The 22,125-nt window shown below is 38.8% G+C and overlaps 1 protein-coding gene across 7 annotated transcripts in view; it reads left to right on the plus strand.

Annotated features, from left to right (window-relative positions):
- Positions 1–22,125, plus strand: part of ERG (ETS transcription factor ERG) — a 206,270-nt gene that overhangs the window by 120,653 nt on the left and 63,492 nt on the right. The window contains exon 1 of one of the 7 annotated variants that reach the window (XM_007064403.4): positions 9,108–9,459. The exons of 3 other annotated variants lie outside the window; for them this stretch is intronic. In XM_007064403.4, the coding sequence (XP_007064465.2) occupies positions 9,442–9,459 (18 nt within the window). In that variant the 5' untranslated portion in view covers positions 9,108–9,441. Of the gene's footprint in view, positions 1–9,107; positions 9,460–9,606; positions 9,742–22,125 lie in introns of those variants that run through there. 3 more of the 7 variants (XM_043538225.1, XM_043538224.1, XM_043538223.1) reach the window with 3 other exon arrangements.

The following is a 22,125-nucleotide window of genomic DNA, read 5'->3' on the forward strand; positions in this document are numbered from 1 at the left end:
CTAGCCAGAATTCTCATCTAGCTCACATTCAGTTCAGTGTAATCTAATTGAAACAAACAAGTAGTGCACGCTACTTAAGGCATTCATTGCATGCCGTCCCAATTCCACACTGCATATTCCTTTTTATAAGGATATCGTTTGGTATTACAAACAAAATCTCTGTGTTTGGGGAGAAGATGTCAAAAGGAGATTGATGAGTTCTTTCTCTCTCTCTGCTATTTAAAATCTGATAATGCAGTAAATTAGAAATGTGAAACTTTTTATGGAAAATGTAGGCATAGAGCTACATTGGATCTGAAGTTGCATGGATCCAGTGGCTGGAAACACCTGCGTGGGGGTATGGAGGGACAGCAGCTACCATTTTAGACTATAGATTGAAGTAACAGGCATGGAAGGCTTGCCCTGCTGTTTGTCCCTGGTTTGTGAAGGTGGATTATTTTCTGATGCACCGCCACTTAATTCCCTGCTTAAAGCCCATTTATGTGAGTTTTATTTTTGTGAGGGGATGAATTTAATCTCCTGTGAACAGATTTACTGGTTTTGTTTTTTGTTTTTTTGAGTCAGTGGAAAACAGTGAGTTAGAGAGAGGAAGTCCTGGTGGAGAGTTTGGTGAAAACTTGATAAAAATACATTTTTCCCTCACTCAATGTGTAGGTTTAGCTTGGCCAAACTGAATGAAAGGCTCAGAGCTACGTTTAATCAGAATACTGTGCTTTTTTAAAGAACAAAAACTCTACAAAAAATTATTTGAGTAAGCATATTGCTGTGATGGAATGACCAGATGTGTCATGCATTGGATCAAAAAAATCCTTCTGTTTATGAAAATCTACATCTAAAACATAATGCAATGAAAACTGTTTTTATTCCTTTCTACTTGTTTTGTATGCAGTCTGATGCTACTTTGGGATATACTGACAATTGACAGCATGTGGAGGGGGACTGCTTTGCTCTTACAGAGCTTCAGTGAAGTCACTGAGGCTCTGCCCAGGCATATAATTAATCAGCATTTAGTAATTTGCATGATTGGAGCCTTAATTTCTTGGATCCTTATCCATTGCCAACTGAAGTCAATGACAAAGTTCCTGTTAACTTCAGTGGTGTCATTTCAGCACCTTTGGGATAGACTTGATTTCAAACACTGCACAGGAATGATTATATGTTTTAAAACAACAGTTTAAAAAAACTGTTTAAAAACTGTTTTAAAAAATTGTGGACTCATTTCTGCTAGTCTTAGGTTTTATAAAAGTTTGTTTTTACAAAATTTAAATTTTGGATGAAATTGAACTTTGGAATGTCCTTTCATTTAACTAGGAATTCAACCCAAAATTTGAAGTAACCATAAGTTACTTAGCATCATGCCCAGGTGCAGTAGATTGACTGGTAGAAGAGACTTTGCTACTATAGATGCTTTAAAACTACCCATATCAAGACGGACTTTTATTTATATTAGGGCTGTCAAGTGATTAAAAAGAATTAATCGTGATTAATCGTGTAGTTAAAAAAATTAATTGTGCGATTAATCGTGCTGGTAAACTATAATAGAATACTATTTATTTAAATATTTTTGGATATTTTCTACATTTTCAAATATATTGATTTCAATTGCAACACAGAATACAAAGTGTACAGTGCTCACTTTATTTTTTATTACAAATATTTCACTGTACACAACAAAAATAGTATTTTACAATTCTCCTAATACAAGTACTATAGTGCAATCGCTTTATCATGAAAGTTGAACTTACAAATGTAGAATTCTATACAAAAAAAAAAGCCCTGCATTCAAAAATAAAACAATGTAAAACTTTAGAGTCTACAAGTCCAATCAGTCCTACTTCTTGTTCAGCCAATCGCTCAGACAAACAAGTTTGGCTACAATTTGCAGGAGATAATGCTGCCCGCTTCTTGTTTACAGTGTCACCTAAAAGTGAGAACAGGCGTTCACATGGCACTGTTGTACCTGGCATCGCAAGATATTTATGTGCCAGATGCGCTAAAGATTCATTTGTCCCTTCAGAGCAGACCGACGCATGTTCAGTTTAATCATCTGTGGCAGTGTTCATCTGAGTATTTATTTATTTTTTTTGGTGGTTCGGGTTCTGTAATTTCCACATCTGAGTGTTGCTCTTTTAAGACTTCTGAAAGCATACTCCACACCTCGTCCCTCTCAGATTTTGGATGGCACTTCAGATTCTGAAACCTTCGGTTGAGTGCTATAGCTATTTTTAGAAATCTCGCATTGGTACCTTCTTTGTGTTTTGTCAAATCTGCAGTGAAAGTGTTCTTAAAACAAACATGTGCTGGATCATCATCCGAGACTGCTATAACATGAAATATATGGTAGAATGTGGGTAAAACAGAACAGGAGACATACAAATCTCCCCCAAGTAGTTCAGTCACAAATTTAATTAATGCGTTATTTTTTTAAATAGCATCATCAGCATGTCCTCTGGAATGGTGACTGAAGCATGAAGGGGAATATGAATGTTTAGCATATTTGGCACGTAAATACCTTGCAGTGCTAGCTACAAAAGAGCCATGCGAATGCCTGTTCTCACTTTCAGGTGATATTGTAAATAAGAAGCAGGCAGCAGTATCTCCCGTAAATGTAAACAAACTTATTTGTCTTTGGGATTGGCTGAATAAGAAGTAGGACTGAGTGGACTTTTAGGCTCTAAAGTTTTACATAGTTTTGTTTTTGCGTGCAGTTATGTGACAAAAAAAATCTACATTTGTAAATTACACTTTCGCAATAAAGAGATTGCACTACAGTATTTGTATGAGGTGAATTGAAAAATACTATTTCTTTTGTTTATCTTTTTACAGTGCAAATATTTGTAATAAAAATAATATAAAGTGAACACTGCATACTTTGTATTCTGTGTTGTAATAGAAATCAATATGTTTGAAAATGTAGAAAAACATCCAAAAATATTTAATAAATTTCAATTGGTATTCTATTGTTTAACAGTGCAATGAATCACAATTAACATTTTAAACCGCGATTAATTTTATTTATATATATATAAGAAATCCTTAAATTAGCTGATAGGGGATTCTTTACTTAGGGCTGATATCTGACTCCAGTAAGAAGATTTGTGAGCACTAAAACCCCACCTTACACCAATCAGCATTTGTGCAAATCATGTATCACCTTCTGCAAACTTTAGTCCTTTGGCACACCAGACTATAGAGTCATTACATAGACTCTGTCTATATTTTTCATGATGAAATATGTCTCAGCTGTCTGACTGAATTCTTAGATAAGTATCATTCACAGAGCAGATGCCTATCATTCTCAAAAGATATTAATTAAGGCTGAGTCGAGAATGGGAAGATGTTGTGTAAGAGTGGGATCTAATAGGCCGGGGGGCGGGGTTAGGTTGACGGTGGAGTTTGGAGACAGCTAAAAGTGGAAATGCAAAACTGACATGTAAAGCTATATCCAGAAATTAACAGCACCATAAAAACAGTGCTATCTATGGGGGCATTACTCCCACTCCCTGCTAAACAGCTGAACAGCGAGTGTGAAGGGAAAGTGTGCTGTGGTATTACCGCCTCCCTGAAGAGGGCAAAAAGAGCTCATCTGAGGCCTCCTAGTCAGGCTGGGCCCAGGACAACATTCCTGGTTAAACTCCCTGACAGCAGCCTTAAGAAGACAAATTGCAGATCTATTTAAAACATGTGTGTCATCTCATGTTAAAATATATATTTCCCACATTCTAACACTCTCATATTCATGATTTATAGAATCCAGGGTCTGAAACAATCCTACCTATAGCGTGAAAATCAGTCAATTTAGGATACAGTTGCCAGTTATGGTTGTACATATTCCTGGAGTTTTCATCACACCAAATACTCTTTAATTAAAGATTAATCTGGACAATCCTGGAGGATTGGCAACCCTAGTTTAGGAATGTTTTAACTGTACACTTTATTCAGCTGGTTCGATGTGTTTTAAAAATATGTGCAGTCCATGTTATGAGACATGTAAGATATGAAACCTATTTCTATTTTGGAATTTTTTTTACCCATCTTGGTCTCAGTCTTGCACATAACTTTGCATGGTTAGATTCCTGGGCATGTGTAAAGCTCCACTGGCTTTACCAGGATCTGGAGTAACTTTCAAGGTCAGAGCCTTTGTCAAGTCAGGTCTCTGAGTCCCCTCTAATAAATAAGAAGTTTAAGTTTAGAAAAGACTGCATCAATGCTTACTCACTATGATCCTGACTCAGCTAAGCATTTAAGCAAATGCTTATGTCTATCCCAATTCAGGAAAGCACTTACATACATCCTTAACTTTAAGCATGTGCTTAGATCCCACTGAGGTCAAGGGTCTTAGGCATGTGCTTAAAGTTAGGCACATGCTTAAAGTTAAGCATATGCTTAAGTGCTTTGGTACGCTGGGGTTTATAGCTGCAGGTTTCAATGTGAATGAAAACTTCAAAAGAAAAACACAGAGACGAGACAGGGTTAAGAGAGAAATCTGAAGTGGGAGTATTTGCTGGTCCTAGCAGTCTTTCCCCATCTAGCACTTTTTTATGTCTTTATTTTATTCATTGACAAAAGCTGCCATTTCAAAAATCTTTGAACCATTATTGAAAATGATAAATAATATATAATGTAACATAACTTACTTTCTATTTAATCGTAACAATTTCAGAAAAAAAATAATAAAAATGTTTATACTGTTTTTGTTTTGTGTGGGCTGTGATTTGATGGGCCAATATTTTCCTGCCTGTTCAATACCAATGCCCAACCCTGCAATCAAATCCACACAGGCAGATCCCTGTGCCAGTGGGGAGCCCTAATGAAGTCAAAGGCTCTGCATAGGCTCAGGGCTCTGCCTGTGCTTATTAGCTTGTAAAGTAGATCGTAAATTCTCTGGTGAAGATTTAAATCTGCAAAATTCCTAGCACGCTATGGATTCTATAACAAATGTTACATAATAGTAGAACTTGGTAAGATCTAATCTCTCATCTGTTGTGCACTGAAATGAACTGAAGTCAACAGAAGGTTTGGGTGAATGAAGAGGGTAGGCTGGAGAGGGATTATTACTGACACATGCTTTTAAATGGATGCGTGGGAACTTCTTCAGACTCTACGCATGTTGGAGAGCTGGAACTGATATTTCAAGCTACATAATATTTTTGAGCACAAACGTAAACTAAGTTATGAAGTTAATTAGAGGGGAAGTCACCCAGCGCAAGCATTGTACAATGCTTTGAAAATTTCAACAAAAAGGTTCTAATCTTTTGGATGTCTTGCTCATTGTTTGGAGATGAAAAGGGAGGAAATCAACATTCCCCTGAAGTACAATTACTGTAAATTGCTTTCTTATCTTACTGTTCATAACGAAAATGGGAAAGTAACCACAATTTACCTACTCTGCACAGGCGCAATAATGAAATTAAATTGACATAGATTGTGAAAAGATACCGTGCAGTACAATTGGACTATATATATAAATTACCATAGGCAGACAGTACATTATCTTATCACAAGACTAACTCTGAACTATTCTGATGTTACCAGTAGACATGCTGCACGAACATTAAATCATCCCCTCATTCTTTTTGTCACATCTACCAGCCTGTTGGTGTCACCTGTCTACAGTTGCAGCTTGCTTGCAGGTCGCTTTTAATGTCTAGCAGAGGAGAGGCCTGCGAATGAGTAATCAAAGCCAGGTAGGAAATGCTGGAAGGAATATGGGGCTCTGTATGAATCCCTTAGGTGAAAGATGGAATCATAACTAAAACTATGGGCAGAACTTATCCCTCTGCTGGTGCAGAGCCCATCAGGGGAGGGAGGGTAATGAAGGCTTGTTCAGCCTCTAACTCTTGTTAGGGCAGCCCGGAGGCTCTTCAGGCATTAGTTGAGGTACAGGGCTACCCTGACAACAATCCCTCCTACTCCCCTGAACACCTACCATCTTCCCACAGTGTGGCCTGGAACAAATCCCGCACCATGAATTGGCCCCTTTTGTTTACTTCTCTAGTGCTGCACTGTGTTGTGAAAAATGCCAAAGGGGGCAGTACTAAGCAAATGGTCATCAGTTACACAGTGAAGCTTTACTTTCCCTTTGTTTCATAAATGAGAGGGTAGTGGGGCAGTGAGAGAGGATGGGCTCGCAGGCACTGGCTGTTTGGTTCTCTACTGTCTGATATTTCTGTGCACCGACCAAGAAGCTTCCAATCTACTTTCCTGCCACCACATTATTATTTATTTGTTAATTGGGGTAGCACCTAGAGGCCCCAAGCAGAGCTCTGTGCCCCATTATGAGAGGCACTATGTGCTCAGGTGGCAAAAAGACTGTGTACAGTTATTGTTATCCTGTTGGGCCCCGAACCTGCAATGCCGATTGCCTATTGCAAGATTGAGGCCATTCTTAGCTAACATCCTAACAGTGGGAATGTTTCTTGTTTCATCAGATTTTTGGTTCAAACTTAAAATAGCTGTTTGGGAAATCATAGAATCATAGAATATCAGGGTTGGAAGGGACCTCAGGAGGTCATCTAGTCCAACCCCCTGCTCAAAGCAGGACCTATCCCCAATCAAATCATCCGAGCCAGGGCTTTGTCAAGCCTGACCTTAAAAACTTCTAAGGAAGGAGATTCCTCCACCTCCCTAGGTAACGCATTCCAGTGTTTCACCACCCTCCTAGTGAAAAAGTTTTTCCTAATATCCAACCTAAACCTCCCCCACTGCAACTTGAGACCATTACTCCTTGTCCTGTCCTCCTCTACCACTGAGAATAGTCTAGAACCATCCTCTCTGGAACCACCTCTCAGGTAGTTGAAAGCAGCTATCAAATCCCCCCTCATTCTTCTCTTCTGCAGACTAAACAATCCCACTTCCCTCAGCCTCTCCTCATAAGTCATGTGTTCCAGACCCCTAATCATTTTTGTTGCCCTTCGCTGGACTCTCTCCAATTTATCCACATCCTTCTTGTAGTGTGGGGCCCAAAACTGGACACAGTACTCCAGATGAGGCCTCACCAATGTCGAATAGAGGGGAACGATCACGTCCCTCGATCTGCTCGCTATGCCCCTACTTATACATCCCAAAATGCCATTGGCCTTCTTGGCAACAAGGGCACACTGCTGACTCATATCCAGCTTCTCGTCCACTGTCACCCCTAGGTTCTTTTCCGCAGAACTGCTGCCTAGCCATTCGGTCCCTAGTCTGTAGCGGTGCATTGGGTTCTTCCGTCCTAAGTGCAGGACCCTGCACTTATCCTTATTGAACCTCATCAGATTTCTTTTGGCCCAATCCTCCAATTTGTCTAGGTCCCTCTGTATCCTATCCCTGCCCTCCAGCGTATCTACCACTCCTCCCAGTTTAGTATCATCCGCAAATTTGCTGAGAGTGCAATCCACACCATCCTCCAGATCATTTATGAAGATATTGAACAAAACCGGCCCCAGGACCGACCCCTGGGGCACTCCACTTGACACCGGCTGCCAACTAGACATGGAGCCATTGATCACTACCCGTTGAGCCCGACAATCTAGCCAACTTTCTACCCACCTTATAGTGCATTCATCCAGCCCATACTTCTTTAACTTGCTGACAAGAATACTGTGGGAGACCGTGTCAAAAGCTTTGCTAAAGTCAAGAAACAATACATCCACTGCTTTCCCTTCATCCACAGAACCAGTAATCTCATCAGTCCTTTAATCTATTCAGTCCTTTAAAATATGCCTTATGGGGTAAATCCTGCTCCCACCATTCAGCCTGGGTAATTACTGGAGAGATCTGAGATGTCCAGGGGAGGAGGAATCCTGTTCCCAGCCCATGGAGTGGCTGTGAGGCTGTAGTAGCTTCCATGGGCTCTTTGCTCGCCTTCCACAAGGGTAATGACTAGTGTGAATTAGTGTGGTCACAGAGCCACCAACCTGCCCCTGTAACACATGCAGTCAACCCTACAGAGCTGTGTTCCATAGCGCATAGTTGGTAGAAACTCCGTGCCATATCTTTGAGAATCCTGTCCCTCCTTACACACCAGTTCTTCTGCTTTGCCTGCATCTGCTACAATGTCCGCAACAGCGGGGCAGAGCATATTTTTCCTTGTGTGAAAGGTGAAATCTGTTTCCTCGTTACAGTACAGCCCCCAATGTCATTAACAAAGGGGAAACTGGCAAAACGATAGTCCCCAAAACAATTTCAGCTTTTACTTTTAAAAAAACTGCACATTTCCGTAGTTCAATATTGTCATCCCAAGCATTCAGAAAGCATGAGTCAGGACTCCAAAACACCATGAGATTGGCTCAAAAATTCATGAGTTTTAAAAGTAATCTATGTTGGGTGCTTATTATTTTTCCTTCTGTTTTTTGAGCCTTTATGAGTCATATTTTATAGCTTGTCTCCTAAACCATGGAGGCTAGAAGCTTATTTTTTGTTGGGTTGTTTGTTTTTGGTATTATTTTTTATTTTATGAAAGCTGAGATTTTCACATCACCTCTTGCCTCCAGGAGCTGGGGCTTTAACAAAAACATCAAATGTTTTGAGACTTACAATAAAAACACAAGAGTGGGAACACTGAGGTTGAGTGTTTGTGTACATGCTTTTTGACTTTGTCCATACTGTATAACCTTTTCATCCTCCCCAAGGCCATAAAAAAAAAAACTGCCAGCAGCTCAGCACTCATGAGCAACCCTTTCGGGGCAGGGATTGTCTTTTTTTCTGTGTTTGTACAGCACCTAGCACAAAGGGGTTTGGGGCCATGCGTGGGGCTCCTACGCATTATGATAATATAACAAATAATAATTAAGAACAAAGCAGCATCATGTACACACTCAGTTGAGAGGGGGAATAAATTATGGGCTCCAGTTCATTTGCTTTATAGCTAAAAATAACAGTATAATAGATCAGACAAGATATAAACTGTCAATACAGTACCTCAGGTAACTAGGCATGAGATTAATGCACATATTCAGATATGGTGTAAACAGATTAGACTTCCCTGATGTCAATGGAGTTGCACCCGCATACACCAAGTTTGTCTTTGGCCCTGAATCGGTAAATCCCCAGGGGATAGCCTATATGAAACCCTGTCGAATTTGGCCCATTTCATCTGACATCTGCATCCTGCTTCAGAGTGGCATGTCACACTTACTGCACATCAGATCACACCTGCCTAAGCTGTCATAGGCAATTGACTTTTTTTTTGTTTAAAAAAAAAATCTGGTAGCCGCATATCATCAAGAAAAACAACATTGTTTTTAGGACCTCTTATCTCTTCGCTCCCAAATATCCTGTTTCTTCGAGCTGCAGTAGCCAGGACCAATAGAAACCTCTTCCTGCCATTGGCTGACTTCATTTCCCAGAGTTAGCACAATCTCATCCGCTCTAAACAACCTCATCAAAACTTCTTTCTGGTCAGAGCGAAGCAATAATTATTATTAACAATTATTAGCGATCAATAATCTTAATCAAATTATGGCAAGCACTATTAAGGTAAGAAAGGGGTACATTTTTATTGGACCTTTTTTCAATAATATGTTGTTTGGTTTCCTTTATCAACACAGATAAGTTAGAATTGGGCAACACCCCCACTGCCACAATAGAGGACAACAAGATTTCCTTTGTACTGCCTAGTAAATTTCCTTTTTCCTACTCCAACCATCCGCAAGGCTTAAAAACTTCTAACTCGGAAAAAAAATTGGGTTTTTTAAATTCACTGTTCAGTGCTGTGGATTGCATATGCAAAGCCCTTTTATGAGAGCTTCGAATTTTCTTGTAGGTATCATTTCTGACAACTTGGATGTGTATCTGGATTGCCGTAAGGGGATAGGTTGTTCACTGAAAGAAAGAAAAAAGGGTTCCTCAGAATGCTGAACCTTTGGATACTTTTAAATGCTTCCCGTATTGACAGGGACACAAACATTTGCAAATGGAAATGAAGAGACATCAGCTCTTGTTTTGAGTCATGCAGATGTTACAGATTTATTTTTGTGGAAACTCTATACTGATGTTCAGGATTTTTCTTAAATGTTGTTTAATAGTGGTGGCATTCTGCTTGGTGCGTGCTTTTTGTCTTTATTTTTTGGACAATAAAAATCTGTCATTGGTTCATAACTAACTTTTATGAGTAAGCATTATTTTAACAGCTGTTTAAATGACTGCTTTGCTGAGTTTTGCAGGTTTCTTTGCTCAGATAGCTGAATAAATCTATCTAATTTTTGCTGTATTATGTTGCAATAGATAGCAGTTACAGATATAGCAATAGCTATGATTAATTGCAGAAGAAAGCTAACTGTAACTGAATGCCTGGTGATAATGAAACCAGTTTTATGTGAAGTACAAAACTACACATACAATAAGGACTCTGCATTAGTGGGTGGGGGGAGGTTTCAGATACAGAACCGAGATATTTAATCGCTTTGAGGTATTATGTATTTTTATACTTTTCCAATTATGATGGAGATATAGTAAATGATATAGGACAGCAGCAATGCTAGGCCACTAAATAATTGAAGCTGATGTTTGATTCCTGAATACCTTCTGCTTTGTTGTTTGAATTTGTTAGGTGTTTGATGCTCTTTTTGTTTAAAATTTTGTAATACGAAAATCTTGCCTGAGGACTATTTGAATTGTATGCATGTGTGTGTCTGTATTTATACAGCTGTCTGTTCTTATCCTTTTGTAATGAGGGATGCTTTCAAGAGTCTACCTACAGAGATCAAAATATGAATCTACTTTGCATTGTGGGCCAATACATGTCATATGCTGAGTACCCACTGCAACAGCTGCGTTCCCATTGATTTCAGTGACAATTTATGGGCACTCAGCACCTGGCAGGAGACATTCAGCACTTTACAGAATCAGGTTCTATATGAAAATTTTGAGGTTCTTTGAGTCAGCATGTTTGCTGCTAAGAGAAAGTGCTGTGTATTCATTTAGTAATGGTGAACTGACATTTCTTTTAAGCAGGACGGTCCTCCTGATGTGAGTGGGAAATTTTGCTTAAAAACTGCTTAAAAATTTGCTTAAAAATTTTGCTTAAAACCTATGCCTAGATGCAGTATAAGGTTTTTTGGTTTTTTTTATTTCTGTATTTTTCTTTAGTATATTTATAGTGAGGTCAATGTTAACAACTATTATAACACTATTATGTTGCTGTTATATTACTGCCTTCCAGCACAGTGATAAGAACTAGTTGCATTTTACACTGCAGTTCCTTAAATTGAAGCTTCAGTAGAGAGAGTAAAGATCTCCTAAGTGAAATAATAATTAGCTTTTGCCACCGCATTTTGGGCCAAATCCTACAGTGGAGTTTTGCCTGATTAAGGCCTGTAGGATTTTGGCCCCATTCTGCTGGAAAGTCCTTAGTTTTGATGCCAGGATTTCATTTATGTCTGTCCACAATGTAAATTAACTGGGGGAGAAATTATAAAAGTTTTAGACTCTAAACTAAGAAAGTATATTTAACATGAAGATCATCTCCAGTCCCAAGCGGTTCAACTTCTGTTCTAGATAAAGTAGAAGCAAGTATTTGACTCAGAGAGTAATCAGAAATAAACATTTCTGTCTATAGGCTTAAAATGAAAAAAGGAACTGTATAATTTCTCACTTTTTTGCCATTTCAGAATAACAAGCCAGCTCCTTAGCTGGTGTAAATCAGTGTACCTCCATTGATGGACTACATTGATTTACACCAGTGGAGGATCTGGGCCAAAGATTGAAAGCCTTCTAAATAGTCCAAATTGGATCTATGCATGTGGCTTTTAGTCACTTCTATGGGAGCCTTACACGTTCATCAAAGGTGAGAGTTTGGCTCAGAATATTTGTTTTTATTTAGAACTGAGTAGAAATTGTTATTGATTTATACACACAGAGAGATGGACTTTCAGTATAATTCACTGATTCATTTTTCTTTAAAATGCCTAAGGGCCCAATCCTGAAAACACTTAACACTCTTAACTTTAAGCACAGGAGTAGTCCAATCGACTTTATTGGGACTAGTTGGTATATTTAAAGCTAACTATGTATGTCCATGTTTCCAGGATCAGGGGCCCATGTCACGAATGTGATATCTCTGTGATCCTGTAAATAAGCTAATAATATGTGGATGCGCTCATGAGTTCTAACTCTCTAGTATCTCATAATAACTCTCCCCCGATTATATGGAAAGCACAATGTCCTGGGATGAGCTGTCAAACTAACTGGCAAAACTCAATAGATTCATAAGCTTTTTTGCCAGCAATCCTGGGCTTTTGAATAAATTATTTCATTTGTACTTGAGGAATAACTATACAGGATCAAACCAGCTGTCCATATTGGTCAGTATGTTGTCTCCACCAGTGGTCAATATCAGCTGCTTTAGAGGAAAGTGCAAGAAACTCTATGTAATAGAAAAGTATAGAATAATCTGCGTTCAGAGAAAGTTTCTTCCTAACCCCCATAATTTAGTAGTTGGTTTAAACCCTGAAGCATGAGGGGTTATATTTCTAATTTGTTTATTTATGTTACCCGTCTAACTATGGATGTTCTCATTATTCATATAAATGGCTAAATCTTTTTTGGCATCTGAAGGATAAAATGCTCCATCAGGCAGAGAAGTCCTCCTGACAATTGGGATATTAAATACTAAGAAGCAGTGTTTTCTTCCAGCGCAAATTGTAACCTGAAGATGTGTGCAGTGCATGCAGAACACAATGTACAGAAAATGAGGGCTAGAAAATAAATAAAGTACCATTGATTGTAGGCTTCTATTTTTCTTTCTCAGAATGACATGAAAAAATAATCCAATCTCACCTTGTGGTTGATATTAACATACTTATCTTGAATTTCTTTTTTTCTATCACCTTTCAGTAATGGAAGGAATGTCAAAAGCAAAAATGTCTGTTTTCAACGGGAATTTGAATTCCACAACCTACAGCAGGCCCACTTATTTTGTTCTCCTTGCCTGCCAGTGCAATTACAGTTATTTTGAATAAGAAAAAGCTATTGAGTAATTAATAATCGACATTTTATAATGGCTTATCAATTACACATGTGGACAGTTCTCTTAAGCTAATCTACCTCTAAATATATTTGCAGTCTCCTTTTTATGACTAGTTTCCTTTGTGTGGTTTGACTTGGAAGCTATTGTTTGTGAGATAAAGTGTCTACATATTTGATATAAGAATTTGGAATACTTGAGGTTGCCAAGGCTTGTGTTACAAATTCTGTAGGTCTCCGCGGACCATTGGTGTACTGATTAAATCAATATATACAATACAAGAACCTTTCATCAGAAATCTTAGTCTTCAACTCTAAGCTACTCTATATAGCATTGTTGCCCCCCTCCCCACCTTTGAAAGGCAAAATACTGATTTCAAATATTTTTGAAACCATGCAAAACTGAAGGCGGTTTCAAACCCTGCTGACTGACGTCTTGTGGAAAGCTTTGAGAAATATTCTGCTTAGAGATGGGTGTGATTACTTTACAGCAAACATCATTTGTGTAGTATTGTGTATTTCTGTTAGTTGCATGAAAACAAAATATTAAAAGTTCATTGGTCCTTGTTGCTTGTTTCTCATTTGGATTCAGTCCAACAAAGCATTCAAGCATGTGCTTGACTATAAGCAAGTAAATAGCCCCATTGACTTCCATGGGACTACTCATCTGCATAAAGTTAACCACACAGCTAAATGCTTTGCTGAATCAGGGCCTTAAAGTCTTTTGGCCTGATACTGTACTCCTTAATTCAGACAAAATTGTCATTGATTTAAATTGGAGTTTCGCTCAAATGAGGATTGCAGGATCAGGCCCACAATTATTTCCAGAACAAACAAGTATAGTGCCACAAACATAAAGTTATGACATCAAGTCGAAGCAGATTAAATCTTGTAAAATAAACAACAACAAAAAAGGACCAGATTCAGCCCTGTTGTAACTCCACTTGATTTATGCCTGCCTGCGTCAAGCCTGACTTTGATCCAAAGATACAGTTTCTATATAAATGACTCTTTGAGTAAAGAAGAAGGGATGAAAAATACCTAATGGATTTTTTGTTTGGTTTGGTTTTAACAGAAGCTAAGCTATCTCTAAACAGCATGGTTTTGAAAAAGTTCCATGAGACTTCAGCAGGCCTTTGAAGCGGTAATGTTGGTAGAATTAAACATTCTGAACACACTGGAGATCTTCTGCTGTGAAATGCAGAGGCATTTTAATGAAATGTTAAGGCAAAACAAAAATTTTTAATTTTTAAGTGGCAAATACATAATCCAATAAGAATATATCATACCATTCATTTAAAAAGGATTACTCCATATAATTTAGCTTTCTAAAGCAACACAGCAGGTTCCTTTAGGAAATCAGTTAAATGGAAAAAAATTGGCTTACGTCACTTATATTATCATTTTTAGCAAGGTAAAATTAAATAGTGGGGCACACTGGGTCTCATCCAAAGCCCATTGAAGTTAGTGGGAATTTTTCCAATGGGCTTTGGATCAGCCTCATAGCCTTTGCTGGATAGTGATGGAATAGGGTGAGTGATACCTGCAGTTATTTCAACTGTCAGCATTGGCAAGGTGTATGCTAATGGCCTGAGCAAATTGCCATATACTCTGATTATTTTACTATTGTTATTTATTTCTAAATTATTTGTTGATTTCTGAGTGTGCTCATCACTGTACAGAACAGAGAAGTGGCCATGAGGAGTTTACATGTACAGTTGCTGAATCTTATACCTAAGTATGGGATATGTGTGTATGGGGTCAGGACCTAGTCTGCAGCATTGTGAATAAACTGTTTTCAGACTGGATAATTGTCTCACCCCCACCTTACTTTAGTAATTAAGGGAGTTGTACAGTCCCATAGTAATACCCATCAGGTTGTGTGGGGAAATAGAGGCTGCAGGATATTTGGTGAGATTTGTCTTGGAAATCAATAGTAAGAGAAAGTTCCCATCACACAAGGGGCAGACTCTTCATACTGCTTTCCATGTTCTCTCTCCCCTGGCATGCATAGCTCCCTTGAGAACAGTGCTGACAGTTTTTGTTATGTGGATACCAATCCCATTAGGAACAGAAATGAGAACAATAACTTATTTTATGAAGATCATGATATAGATATTGGTAATGATTTTCAATCTGCTCGCCTGTGCTTAGTTTGAACTAGTGACCTAGAGGTGAAAGACACTGTGGAAATGATCATCCTACAAGTCTCACTTCTCTCACTAGTAAAATAATGGAACAAATATTAACATAAAAACAACATCATTAAACATCTAAAGATTACAAGAACCCTGGGCACTAAGTAGTGTGTAAAGAATGCATTGTGCCAGACAAATTAAATTGTTTTTTAAATAGAATTTGAAAATCAGTGGCTGGAGAGAATGCAGTAGATATAATGGGTTAAGTTCATCCAGGGCATAACTCCATTGATGGGAACAGCAACCCTTGACTGGTGTAAATTGGTGTAGCTCCATTGGTTTTGATGGAACTATGCCAATTTACACCAGCTAAAAAAATGGTTTATTAAGAGCAGAATATATATAGCTTGATTAAGAGAGAGATGATAAATTACAAGTATTTGGAGTGTGTAAATTCCAAGGAGGGAGAATGATTATTTGAGAAGGTATCACCCGAAAATGTGGCCATAAAGGACTTTACAACCGTGAGAGAGAGAATGAGAGAGTCAGCCCCAGAGCTCTGAAGAGAACCCAAGAGTTCTGATTCCAGTCCTCTTCCCTAATCGTTAGTGCACTCCCCCTAGAAACCACACTCCCACTAGAAAAAGGAAATTTCTCACTTTAATCACCATTTGCAATTTTGTTGAAAGGGAAGAGATGATGGTATTTGAGCTCTATTTTGAAGTTTATGATTAAATACAGTGATATCACATAAGATTTTTTTTGAAGCCTTGTTCTTTAGAGCTGAAAAACATCTTTTTTTAGACTATATGTTTATTACCTTGATAAACATTAAAATGCTGCCACAGCAATTACCTTGATGATAAAAGGTCTGTAGACAGATACTTCCTGTGTTCATTTCCTACCCTGATAACTTGCCAAATCAGGGAGTACCAATACAGGAAATGCTTTCAATAGGAACTTCCTATCTGCTAATATCTAATTCATTAAAAGGAACTAACCACTAAGTGTTCAATATAATGGGAATTCTCTAGCTATCGCTGTTTCAATTTAAACCACAGTGCACCAGATTGGTTTACGTAAAGACCAGGGATCGGCCGTTACTGCATTCAACTACAAATTCTGTCTTATCGCATTGGTGGCCCTGTATGTTGTGCTATGTTTGTAAAGTACTTTGGGATTCTTTGAAACCCCCCCTACCCTCACCCATGTGCTGTGGTAGTAATAATACCAAGACTGCGTTTTATTCTGTTTCGTTACCTCATGGGTTAGAGATCTTGAATCTTTAAAAACATGTGGACAAAGTTATGAAAGTATACTGTAGGAACAATCTTTCATTGGTGGCGGGATGGACTAGAAGAATCTTTTCCTTCCTTGATGTCTACGATTCTATGTACTCATTTCTTACATGAACATCTATTCTCATGGGTTCTGTATTGATCAAAGGCTCTTCCCTGCCCATGTGGAAATGGGAAGGGAGCAGCCACATGGAATGCCCTCTGTAGAGCAGGGGATCTATGCATTGGGATGGGTGGTTTGGTGGCAGGCCAGGTAGACTGAATGAGGAACTGAGGAGACTTGGAAGGGATACTCCCTACCTTCCCTATTTATGTGCTTCTGCCACCCAGTTAACACCTCTAACCAGAGCTAACACAGGCGTGTCCAATATGTAGCTTAGGGCACGTTCTAGATACATTACTCAGTTATAGATGGCACTTGTAATCTACTATGCAAGGTACACTCATTTGAACTAACTGAAATGGAAATTTTGCCTTACTGGGCAGACAAATTAGGCAATGACTGACGTGCAAGTCTGGACTTTAGAGAAACATGGATCAAGGGAAAGAGAAACAAAGGCATAAAAACTCAAATGGTAATAGTAATATTTAGGTAAGTAATTTCAGATACATGAATAGAAAGGACAAATCTTTTAGAAACCTAGAATGCTATCCCAGCCATATTGAAGTCAATGGGAATTTGGCCATGGATTTCAACAGGCCAAGGATTTCATGTTAATTGTTCAGGGCCTTGGGATTTAGAACCTGCTTCCTGTCTTTGGACCAGATTCTGATAATTGTTCAGCCAGTAACTCATTGACTTCCAAGGAATCACTCCAGTTTACTGCCAGTATAACTGAGACCAGTATTTTAGCCTTTGCCTACAAGGTTGAGCAGTGCTATGCCACTGAGCTTGTTTAATCTATATCATACGCATTGTGGCCCTGTCTTTGAAAAATAGACCCAAGTTCTGCTACCCCTAAACTGCTACCATGATGATGGATGTCATGTTTAGAAGGACAGTTATTTAAACTAATATTACTTTTTAAAAGACCGTGGCATTTTAACTCCAGCTCTTAGAGTTAGACTTATAGACATTTTCAAACATAACCTCTGCTCCAACCAATCTGTTGGTATTATCTGGCAGAAGAAGGCAGTCATGTACTGAGCAATCTTCACAGTTACATTAACCTCAAACCTGCTAACTTCTGGAGCATACCTAAACTCCACCAGTCCGCAGGGCAAAAAACTAGTTGTTTCTAAATGTGAGCCTTGAGGAGCACAACGGTCGTACAATGACACAATCCATCCTGCCAGGATTGTTAAACTAAAAGGGATTTAACATAAGCAGACTGAGCTAACTCTCGTCAACTTGCAAAGATTTTTGTTGTTGTTAATCTTTGATATACTCACACCAACTTCGCTGATAACTTATATGTAGGATAGTCCCTTGGTACAATAGCTGCTGGAAGTGGTCAGAATGATTTCTTTTTGCTAACTAGACCGGCCACCTAAGGCAAAAGTCAAAGATACAGTTCACAGCGAATCCATAAGCCCACCACCATTTCATAATTTTTCCTGAGATTTGGCATGGGTGTACTGTTGCACATACAGTTTTCATGGAATGAAAAACCTGATTATTTAGTCTACACAGAAAGAAAAGGGGATCCTGTGCCTTTAATGCTGTTTATAACGGTTGGATAGAGCTTGTCAGGTGAAGGTTAATTGCTCTCCAGTTAAAGCAGTTCTCTGCACAGATGGGTTATCAGGGCTGAACACTCGTTACAAGATTAATCTCATTTCCGACAAGACTTCCTTTTCCTTCAACTGATTTTTGCTCAGCCATTGGACCTGTCATCGGCCGTTAAAAGAAGGGTGGATTACCTCTGGGATATTAATGCTTGTGTGCAGCAAAACAATACAAAGTGTGTGTCATATCGGCAGGGAACATCTTTAGGGGACAGCACATTTTCGTGCCTTACGAAGGTCGAGATTCATAAACAACTGAAACAATCAGGAGTATTTGAATTGATGCTCTTAATGAACACAAACACTAGCTGATTCATCCAGAGGCCCCTTTTTGCATGTCAGGCCTTTTCTAAATGTATGATTTTTTTAAGTTCCCAAACTGTATCTCTTTGTTGACATTTCAGATGAACAATTTGATATTTCTGAGTTGTGTATTGTCTGTGGTGTGCTACTGTACTCTATAAAGATGACTTCAAAATAAGCTTGATCAGACCCTTTTCTTTAAGAAAACAAATGATAAGTTTGAGTGGTTCAATCAATATTTGTTTAAGCAGGAGGCAATGTGGCGCAGTGGTGAGAGTACGGAATTCAAAATCAGAAATTCTGGGAATCTATTTCTGACTCTGCCAACTAAACTCATTGAATCAGATTTTCCACTCCCTCATGCTGGTCTAAATTAGAATTAAATCCATTGAAGTAAAAGTGGCTACAGTGGTGTAAAATGGATGTGAGAGGAGAATCAGGCCCGTAATGTAGCCTTGGACACGTAACCAAATCTCCATTTTATCCAGCATTGTAATGGTGTGGGAAACTCAGCGAGGTTCTGAGCAGCTAGACAGAGTGAGTGAGTTCACAGGAGGCACAGATCTAAACACAGAAAACTCTCTGGAGTTTGGGTTTATTTCAGGAGTTCTGATATAACCAAAATAACACAACTTGGCAAAGTCTCTGGTTACCAAGTTTCTTCCTTGCAGATTTACAATCAGTAAATTCCAAAACAAAAAACAAATATTCAAACCAACAAACAGGGTAGTTCTTATGTTTCCTCAGAGCTTCCTGTCCTGGCTTCTGATCAGCAAAATCCCTGTCCATTTAAGGTGCTGAGTCTTTCCATTGACTACAATGGGCTTTGAATGAGACTCCTAGTGCTTTGGGTCATTCAGTGCTGTAGATCCAGCTAAAACGAGAGCTCTGAGGAGGGTCTAAGGAGGGAGACTTGTGAGTGCATGGGCATTATAGTTCTGATCCAGAAAAACACTTAAGCATATGCTTAAAATTTAAATGGTCCTCTTGATGCCTAAAGTTAACTACATGCTTCCCATGATTTGCTGTATTAAAGCCCATGGAATTTAAACACGAGGTTTTGCTCCCTAAATATTTTTATCGAACTAACAAGACAAACACTACTTGTACACTTTTAAGTACAGTGGTGTCTGTAATGTGTATGAAAAAGGTAGTGGAATGTTAGCTAGTACAGGTGGTTGCGGATCATACGTACATGGTGAGATATGAAAAAAGCGTTGTCTCCTAACTGGAGTGGGAGGGTTTGGTCATTGATCTGTGGGCAGGTCTACACTATCACTTAAATCAATCTAATTTATGTCACTCAGAAGTGTGTAAAAAACACCCCCCTGAGCGACAGAAGTTACAGCGACCTAAGCGCTGTCCACATCGGCGCTATGTCGGCAGGAGATGCTCTCCTGCCATCATAGCTTCCGCCGCTTGCAGAGGTGGAGTAATTATGCCAACAGGAGAGCACTCTCCTGTCGGAATAGAGTGTCTTCACCAGATGCGCTACAGCAGAGCAGCTATGCCGATGTAGCACTTCCAGTGTAGACCTGCCCTGTGTCTGGTAGGTAAGAAGCAAGATGATGAACTCTAAATGGCTCCTTCCTAGAAGGTAGGGCTCCTGTGCAGTGAGGTTGTAGTTCACATGGTGTTAGCAGAGCTTGTCAGAAATGTTCTTTTCCCTTAAAAAAGTTAAACAAAATCAGAATTTTCTTCACAAAAATTTCCATTTTGTTGAAAAGCCAGTTTTCATCCAAAGAAGGTTTGATTATTGGTTTTAACCAGCTGCAATGATTAGGTAAAGCATGGGCTATTAAAGTGGGAGCATGTGGCTCATACAGAAATTGATAAAAGAGTGCAAAGTGTGGTTGTATAGGTTTATCTGGTATCGATATGGAGTTAAGTTTATTTGTGGAATCTTAACCCTGTATTTCGAGTTTCAAACATTTGGGATTTTTTTCCCACAAATTTAACCTTAATTTAGAATCTCTAGGCTTTCAAGCATTTATTTTTTATAACTGCCAGGCTGAAATTAAATATGGGCCTGAGTTTAACTCTGCAGAACTCTGCAGAAGCTTAGATCCAGGTCCAAATTTTACAGGTTGGGGCCATCTCTGGTTCTATTAAGGTAAGAAAAGTGGCTGATAAACCTCTCCATCTCTAACTGTATTGTAAGAGTTGCTTGCCTGAGAATTCAGGGTGGTTAGGATGTATTTAAAAACAGTGGCCAATATTTTCAAAAATAGGAGCCTGAAGTTAGGTTCTTAAAGCCATATTTAGGCACCTTGATAAGTGGCCTGATTTTGATCAGGATTGAAGCAGGGACAAGCAGTAGGCTATAAATTCTGAAACTGCGGAGCTGGCAAGTAGGCTGGAGATTGGGCAGGTATAGACCCTTCCCTTTTGAATATGTGTTTATAGATGTTAAATACCTTTTTAAATATAGTATCATCTATAAAATTATATTCAAGTCACAGACATTTAATTTTTCAGTCCCCGTGCTTCATAATGGTGCCTAGGTCCTCTCCAAGCTACCTGGATTATACATCATGGTACTCTCCAGATTCACTTTACTTTTCTGAGAACAGTCATCACATACTATGAGTAAACTTTTTGGAGTATATACCATACTCAGTTCCATTCAAAGTACCTTTGCTTTCTGGGGCTGTTTTGAAGTAAAAGCTGAGATTCTCGTGTATTCAGCAGCAAAAAGTCCTCTGGTACCTTATAGGCTAACAGACGTATTGGAGCATAAGCATTCGTGGGTGAATACCCACTTCATCGGATGAAGCTTCGTGTATTCAGTTGACTCTAGAAACTTAGGCTTTAAGAAAAACACCAAATATTGTGAGACATAAAATCATGAGAGTTGGCTACACTGCAGTGTCTATAGCAGGAGTCAAAAAATAGCCATATGTGGAAACTTAGCAAGTTGGATGTCAGGTTTCCTAGGAATTAGCCTCTTAAGACCTTTGTTATAGAATACAGTAGGATATATAAAATAGAATTTGGATCGTATTGAAAATGAAATGTCCAAGTTTGCAGATAACACTAGAACTCAAGACTAAACAGGAAGAGGAACAACATAACTTGTTTAAAAAAGATGTGCAAAAGATTGCTCAGGTGACTGGAGCGATCACTGATAAATTCAGTACAGTGGTGTTAAACACGGAGCGATTATTCAGGGAGCAAAGAACCTAGCAAGGGAATTTTTGGGAGAAGGAATGAATCATCCCCATGTTGAAGGGGGGGAAAGGATTTGGACTTTTTGCAGAAAAAATTACCTGAAATTATCACCCTACCACAGAGCAGACATCTAAAAAGGGAAAGAAGATGCTATAGCCTGAATCCTGAATTCTCATTTACACTAAAGTGAGTGTAAATTACAGTCTCACCCACTCTAAGACGTGTTTATGCTGCCAGACTGCTGTAATGGGACCAGTGTGTATGAGAATCTATTAACAGACACAGAGAAAATAGAGGGCTAAATTTTCAAAAGGTGTATATCCACAAGCAAATAGGAGCCACGCAAATTATGCCTGTGATTCACGATTATCAGTGTAAATCGGGCAAATCCATGAGCAAACCAACGGTCAAGCACCTAACTAGCAATTTGTGATTGTATTTTTGTGTGTGCAGCTGGGTAGACCTTGAGTCTCCATTTAAAAAAGATTTGTCTCATAGAGTGAGTCTTATTTGCTTAATCATAGTCCTGCACTGAGGGTGGG

The sequence above is a fragment of the Chelonia mydas genome, chromosome 1 (genome assembly GCF_015237465.2).
Source record: "Chelonia mydas isolate rCheMyd1 chromosome 1, rCheMyd1.pri.v2, whole genome shotgun sequence".
Lineage (NCBI taxonomy): Eukaryota > Metazoa > Chordata > Testudines > Cheloniidae > Chelonia > Chelonia mydas.